This window comes from Temnothorax curvispinosus, unplaced genomic scaffold (genome assembly GCF_003070985.1).
Source record: "Temnothorax curvispinosus isolate PA1 unplaced genomic scaffold, ASM307098v1 QBEX01012498.1, whole genome shotgun sequence".
Classification (NCBI taxonomy): domain Eukaryota; kingdom Metazoa; phylum Arthropoda; class Insecta; order Hymenoptera; family Formicidae; genus Temnothorax; species Temnothorax curvispinosus.
In genome coordinates, this window is record NW_020222278.1 from 1 (window position 1) to 7,989 (window position 7,989).

Genomic DNA, 7,989 nt, shown 5'->3' on the forward strand with positions numbered 1-7,989 from the left:
TTAATTCTTGATGTAACAATATGTGTCAAGAGAGAAACATCCAGTAAATATAATTTCAGCATTGTTCCCCACAGCATATTTTAATTGCGTAGATGTTTTGTTGTTCCGTTATTATTATGAATATTAATATCATCTTCTCCGATTATATTCTCACGAAAGTTCATCGAATTTAATTTTTTCATAAAAGTATTTCCATTCCGTTGAATTTCAATTAAATACGCATATACCTCTCTTTAGTTACGTTACAAGTTAAGTTTTTACACATGTTGATCTTAAAATGATTGCACGCAATAAAAACGTAACATTCATCCTTTTAGATCCCCGTTTGATTTTTGATACGCGACAACAAATTCGATAACTCGCACGAATTACACCCGAACGTACGCGTACGATTAAACTCAGCGGCACGGAACGGCGCTGTTAATCACCGTAGTATAATTGGATATAGCACGATACGTAGCAATCGATGTATCGATGCAAAACAAGCCCTATTTCTAATTCGATAGGCACGGTGCGAATACCGCTGCACCTGCAATCAGTGAGAAGCGGAAACGACCGGCTGTTGGCACATCACCGCGATCATGGCAAAAAATGGAGGACCTCGCAGACCAGAGGACACGTGTCCTGACAGGAGGAGGAAAACTCTCAGCAACAACGAGTACACACCTGGATATGAGAAAAATATCTGGATATGAAAATATCTAGTCCCCCTTTAATGCCGGCGCGGCGCTTTTCGCCGATCGACCAGCTCCGCGATCGGCTCGATCGCACCTGCAGCGTTTGCAGCATCCTGGGAAGGAGCGATTCCCTCCGGCTGTCCAAGCTAGTCCTTGTATAACGGGCCAAAGATGCAATTACTATGTTTCGAGAACTTTAATCGAGTTTCTCTCTCTAGTCACGCGCAACGTTAATCGCGAAGAGATATCTGTGTTATTACATTACACGTAATGTAATTTAAAAGAGTAATTATGTTTACTATCACTGAATTATCTCTATCGGCGTATCTCATTCATAGTTATTTTAAAAAATCAACGGACCAAAGAAATTGTATCTACTACATCTATCTTCTTTGTAGTATTAATATACGCGGTGTTTTGCAAAAAAAATGGACGCATCAAGATTCGCGATTAATCGGTGTTAGAAAAATGTTTAATCTAAGGAATAATGGTTGAAAATGCGTAACATCATCGCATTAATTGTCGTGTTCCTATCGTATGTATAATAACTCTACCGAAGAGGAAACTCTTTCGAGACTAAGGGGCTCTTGTTTAAAAATAAGATATTTCTTCAATCAATAAGCCTAAGAATTAAAAGATAAAATTCACATATATTTTATGCTAAGTAAAATAAAAGATATAAAATTTCATATGTATATACGTGAAGATATACATGTATAAAACTTTATATACGTGTATATATATAGAGTTATATATATCTTCACACAGACAACTGCAAGCTTTTTGTTAATAAATTAAAGATTGTAAATTATATGTGAATACATTAAACGCGCACTAGATGTGGTTGTGAACACTTAGATAATCTGCAGTAAATCCAAGCTTATCGCTTTGTTATCTTTTATTTGTGAAAGTTCAATTACTTCATTTTTTTATTAAATAAACTTAATAATAAAATGCGCAATTTCATAGTTAAAGCTATCTATATCGGCCTTAGATTTTCAGCAAGTTTAAAGATAAAAATTATATTTTGATATTAAAAGATTATAATTTCCTCTTATCTACTATTGCGCATGCTATTTTAGAGGAGATTCGTATTAGTGCGCTTTCTTTTGACATGGCTACATATTTATTCAGTCTAAGCAGAAGATAAGCGAAACGAAACAGCGTTAATGAACTTAAAATGTGTGTGTAATGTCTTTTGCCTGCGTTCGTTTGTTCACATTGGGAGCTATTGGGAAAATAAAATCTATAATATACGTTACGTGTATTATACATTTTATGTTCCCAATAGCTCCCAACGGGAATAAACGAACGCAGACTTTATAACTCATGTTCCTTTTAGACTTTCAGATGTTGTCGGAGCAAGAAATACTCTGGGAAAACAAACGCTTTTTAAGATACGATTTAGGTGTACATAATACACATCACATAATAACGTAATAAAAGTACATAATTAGGGAAATATTCAAAGTCATGGGATTATTTCTGAATAAGAGGGTAAACCGGCGCAGCTGAAAAAGTTGCGTACCAGGAAGTACCACGAACGCACTTCATTTTTTGAATGGTCCAAAACAGCTCTGTATATAAATGGCGGACACAAAATAATAAACAGGATTCCATCGATACCGAAAAAATTTTCATACCACAACTGTTGTGATATTTATAACTTTTTTGAATTTATAACTCGCTTTTTGTACCAGCCGTTCTAGCTGTTGGAATCTCTATCTAGGTTAAGCTCGTTCTAAATAAAAACAAGCGAGCAAAATATTTGTTTACAATTTTTCTCAGAAACGTAAACAATCGGAAAGAGAAGGAGAGAAAATTTTGCAGATCGACATATTATTCACATATTTCTGAGTATTTGAAATAATTAGAGAATTATTTTTTTCTTGTTATCGAGAAACGCAATCAAAGCACATATAATAAAAGAATTATAGCTGTATGTACAATTAATATAATATATATTTGTTATCATATCAGAGACCATTAAAAACATAAGTAACGTGATAGAATGTAAGGTAATTAAACGATATTCAAGGCTGCGCTAGTAAGATAGCGACTGAATGTAACGCAAGGAGGTGTAAACTCCACGGAATCACGCAAAAAGCGGAGTACGAATTCATTATACGAATGGAATACTTATTCTCTTCGTTTATTCGGTACCACATATTTTCGCGTACCTGTGACCGTATATTTGATAGTATACTATATAATTGTACTCTGGAAAATGCGTAAATAAAACATCCTATTTTTTATGTAGCTGAACTTTAAATTAATGTCACAAAGGTCGTCCGTTGAAAGAAAGAGAAAATTAAGGGACAAACGATTTCTATTCTTAAAATAATTTCTATTTTATCGGCGTTATTTTACATTATATTACATTTATCTTCCTTAAATGCATATTCAAGAAAAAGATAAAATAATCAGTTCATCTTGTCATCGAAGAATGTGATCAAGAGAGACGTCTACAAAAATATAGTTACTATTTACTATAGTTCTGTAAATAAAGAGTATATGTTACAGTCTAAAATCTATCCATTTAAAAATTTATATCTACAAAAAAAATGTGAATATGATAAGTACTTATACGATAAGTAACGTTTAAAATGGCACTAATAACGATTAAATGAAATGTTTGGAATATCAATTCCACGCACGTTATATAGATTATATCGTGGGAAAACGTGTGAATAAGCACGCTTCAATTTTAATGTGAAAACCGTATAATACATTTATTTCAGTCAATATAAATATTATTAATTCGTATCGCAGATATTATAACCACCACTGTCTCGGCCAATAACTCAAGCGCACTTTGCCTTTGTGTTTATTAATTTTTTCCCAAGCCGTGAAATGAAATGTTTTTACATCCATTTTCTCTATGTACAGACTTCCCTGAGAAATAGAAAAACAGAGATTAATTTCTACGTAAATAAATTCTTATTCTACTTATTGTTAGTTTTCGAATTCTGACGCTACAGAGATTTCCCTTTTCGTTTAACTCTTACTTGCAAGTGGTCGTATTCGTGTTGCGCTATTCTAGCCGACCACCCACGTGCTCGCCACGTGAACGGCTCAGCGGAAGCGTTCAATGCCGTGATTTCCACCTCGTAGGCTCTCGGCACAGCAGCGGTGTATCCCCGAATGCTCTCGCACTTCTCGTAAAAAGTGATAGGTGTATAGTCTATGACTTTTAATTCGGGGTTGATAAAAATCGTCATCGGGACGACACTCATTTCCTGAGCCTTCCTAACAGACTCCTCGATCCCCCTCATGCTCTTCTCCGTGCAATCGATGGCGAATATTTGCCACGGGAGTCCGATTTGTGGCCCAGACAGACTGTACATGTTGTATGTCCGCATAACGTTCATCAAACGAGTAATTACCTGAATAATTAACATGCAGCAATGCTATACCTTTTTTTTTTTGCGTACTCGAATCGTAATATTTTTTATTTAGAGTAATAGGAAACTGTCCGCGTAATCCGCAACACGCGATGAAAAAAATACGTGATAAGGTTAATTAAAAATTTATCAATGTGAAAAAAATTCTGGCGTTGCTTTTTAAAAAAATATTTTTATAATTTACAATCGCTTTTATATATAGTTACACCAAAAAACAGTATAATTGTCGAACATAATCATTTATTTTAATACACGTTATTAGTAACAATTTAAATAGTAATAATACGTGTTATTAATTTTTCTTCTTTTATTTTCTATTCACACAAATGTTTCTCCATGCAAATGCAACAACTTTATCGTACGATTATATTATTATCCTTAAAAATTACAGATTTTCTTTTCTTCTGTATATTTATTACAGATTCTCTCGCTTATCATGACATTTTCCAAATAATTTTGTGTTTTTGCAAGCATTTTGCCAAATTAAAGCTCTCTTTCAGAGCAGCTTGTTAATTTATCTCTCTTTCCACATTGAAAAATTCAGGAACGAGACACTTGAAAATTTGCGACGATACCTGTTGAAAGTCTGCCATCCTCACAACTTCCGGTTCTATCTTCATGGCGCGAGCGCGCAGGACAGGATCACCAACTTGGCAAACGTGTGCGTACGGTACGTTGGAGTTCATGCCCAACACTCGCTGAACCGTCTCCTTCATTTTCAGAAAGCTTATGAATCGCGCGCCGTTTCTTCTGACGGCAACGGCACGCGAGGTAACGTTCGCGAGATAACGCGCGCGAAACATCGTATCCGCGCGCTCGGATATTGTTGTTGCGCTTAAAAAATCTCGGAATTGAGGTTATCCACCACTCACCATTGACATTTCTGTTCTTACGTTTCCCGACCTGACGACGACGAGATACCCGCGGTTCCCGCAGAGGCCGGAGGCATACAGCGCCGAACGAAGTTTCTTTACCTCCCGATACCGGGAGAAACTCGTCCGATAACATTGCGATAAAGAGCATACAGCTACTTCACCTTCACGCCATCCGACGAGATATTAATAAATTCAAGTATAAATTTTCGCGATTATGAAACGGATCTCCCAGAGACCCGGAAATGATCAAAGAGCAGAATGCTATTCGCATAAATCGTATAAACGATTACGAAGATCGATAACGTATAAATCGTAAAATGTATATTAAATAAAAGATCTACATTACGCTCGTTCACCGCCGTGACTTTGGCCCCTGGCAACTTCCATAAAATTCGGAATTATATATGTTTAATCCTAAACACTAATCCTAACACTCTCTCGGCCGCGCGCAGCACGTATTTCTCGAACGTGCAAATTTTAATGCGTTTTTTCATTTGATATCAGAATTGCAACATGCGCGTACCTGCAGTGATCGACGATGATCCGCACACCCGTCGTTGCCGGCGGCCGGCGACGCCGGCGTCACCCTCGCTCGCTGTAACTCGACGAAACACCAACCTCGGGATGCGCGAGGACGATTGATTTTCCACACGCGAAAACGGATCACCGTTGCCGAGACACGCAGTACACGATATCTATGTCGGAGTCCACGACGGACACGTACGGCGAACATCCTCGCGACACACAGCCGCGCCGGCATGCGGCAGTCCTTCGCGCGCGAGATTCACTTTCGGACTTTTAGCTTTTAGTAACGCGCACGCGCAGAACGGCTCGAGCGCCATTTCGCGAGACGCACTCCGCGCGCGATTCAACCGGCGGCGGCGGCGCGGCGATTCAAAATCTATCGATGTGACGTCACCATCGAAGACGTCAATGACAACAATTTAAACCCGACAAAGTGGTACGTCGTGCTTGATTTTTTGTTTTATATAGGATGAGCCGCGAGTAGAATCATCCTCCAGTCTAGAACGGCCACAACTGATAAAATTAGAGCATTTAAAGCTATATTGTTCTATTCTTATTTTCATGTCGAACAACAGAAAATTAAAATTCTGGCTGTAATAACATGTTGATCGTCGATTAATTCGACCGACAGAATATTGCTCATGGCATGCAAAGTATCTTTCTACAAACTTCGCTGTTTCTGATCTAATTTCTTTTTTCACATGTCGAGTAACAACGAATTAATAATTCTGTCTACGTTAACGAAGTTATAATACAATTATAGTAAAACTACCTGTGACAAATATTCTGACTATATATAATTTTGTTGTCTCCTTTTTCATATGTATAGACAAGAAAAAATTAATGACTCTATTCATATTAACGATGTAGCGTCATATGACGAGTTAGTCGCTGATTAAGAGCCTATATAGAATTAACCAAAATTGATTGAAATTATCCTCAACGCTTTCGGTTCCCGATGTTGAAAGCGCATTCCGCGTTCTTGGGCCAAGATAGAAGTTGCCGAAACCGCGGACGCATCGTAATTCGAGCGAAAATCTCGGATACAAATTTCGGACAAAGTAACGCCTCACGCTCCGCGTTCTCGTACTAGTCGCTATAAGTTCACATCGATATTAACGATCCTTTACTGCCAACCTTAGCGCTTCAGAAATACCGCGCTGTGATTAAATAATTTTTAATTTACAGTAGAAACTTTTTTTTACTTATCGCGATACTTCTTCAATTCTTTCGATTAATATTATTTTGATATTTGCAATCAAGAATTCCGAAAAACCTAAAACGAATAGTATAATTAAATCGTTGCATTTTCCAAATAAATTTTTTCGAATAAAATTTATTATCGTACATTGAACAATATAATAGGAATAACCAATTAATATTGCGTGTTTATTTACACTTATAAAACAGACATAAGCTACGATTGAAAATTCAAACGTAAAGTGATTGATTCAGCGCATTATAATCATTGGCGTGAATTATACAAATCAGCTTCGCACGAAATACAATAAAAAAATAAAACTCAAGCACGTGATACAATAGAAAAGTAAAACCGAGCAATAAAGAATTAAACATAAGGAATTGTAAGGAATAAACAAGGAAAATTAAATATGAAAAAAATTAAGAATAAGAAATTACTCACGTTTTAACATGTTGAGAAATGACGTTTTGGTTCACAAGACAACGTGATTTCTCAACATGTTAAAACTAATTTCTTGTTTACCTCGAATCGTAACGCGGCATATTACATACCATTTCCAGCACATACATTTTATAACGGCAGAAATCTGCATTTTGTAAGATTCCAAGAGTAGATCTAAATAACATCTTAAAAAGTGTTAAATAATTATTAAATTAATTTATTAAATAATTAGCCAATCATTAGCCAACTAATTTTTAACATCAAAAGAATCTCGCATCCAGAAAATGCATACGTTATATTTTGGTTTAAAAATGCTTATTAATGTTTGTTTTTATATTCCAGATCGTTTTGACTGAATAACACTTATTGTCGTGAAAGCTATATTTTGTTAGCATAAGATACTCCTTGTTCACAAAACGAGATCCCAGATACTTATAGTAATAATGACGCATTACGTTGATAAAAACGTGATTGCGTTAATATGTGCTACTATCTCCATTTGATTTTCGTATAAATATTATTCCCATATATGTAAGAATATATGCATTATATGTATATATGCATATGTATATATAATATTATACAACACATAATGAGAAAAACATTTAAATTTTGTAGGTAATCGATAGAAGTAAAATCGCATTATAAATAAGAATATATTTGTTGGCGTACTGTTTATTTCTTTGACGTGAAATGTATGAGTACTTCCTCGCATGGTCGCAAAATGAGAGTACTGCCGTACTCAATCGTGTCGAGCGTTTTCACACTCTTTACCCTCCACTTTCTCAGAATAGCAGCCAACATGATTTTCTCTTCGATTAGAGCGAATCTCTGACCTATACAGTTTCTCGGTCCAGCGCTGAACG

General features: G+C 36.0%; 1 protein-coding gene across 1 annotated transcript; it reads right to left on the minus strand.

Moving 5' to 3' along the window:
* Window positions 1-3,382: 3,382 nt before the first annotated feature.
* Window positions 3,383-7,794, minus strand: LOC112462560 (peptide deformylase, mitochondrial-like). Its single transcript, XM_025028416.1, has 3 exons — window positions 4,657-7,794; window positions 3,686-4,063; window positions 3,383-3,572 (listed from the first exon to the last, which is right to left on the minus strand). Exons 1-3 carry the CDS (start codon window positions 4,882-4,884, stop codon window positions 3,453-3,455), a joined length of 726 nt encoding a protein of 241 aa, XP_024884184.1. The 5' UTR covers window positions 4,885-7,794; the 3' UTR covers window positions 3,383-3,452.
* Between the last annotated feature and the right edge of the window lie 195 nt (window positions 7,795-7,989).

Excerpts from the sequence above, each read along its gene's own strand:
- LOC112462560 (XM_025028416.1), bottom strand. The coding sequence starts at position 4,884 with ATGTTTCGCGCGCGTTATCTCGCGAACGTTACCTCGCGTGCCGTTGCC. Across the intron at positions 4,064-4,656 it reads GGATGGCAGACTTTCAACAG|GTAATTACTCGTTTGATGAA; the intron begins GTATCGTCGCAA and ends TTAATTATTCAG. Across the intron at positions 3,573-3,685 it reads ACGAATACGACCACTTGCAA|GGAAGTCTGTACATAGAGAA; the intron begins GTAAGAGTTAAA and ends TCTATTTCTCAG.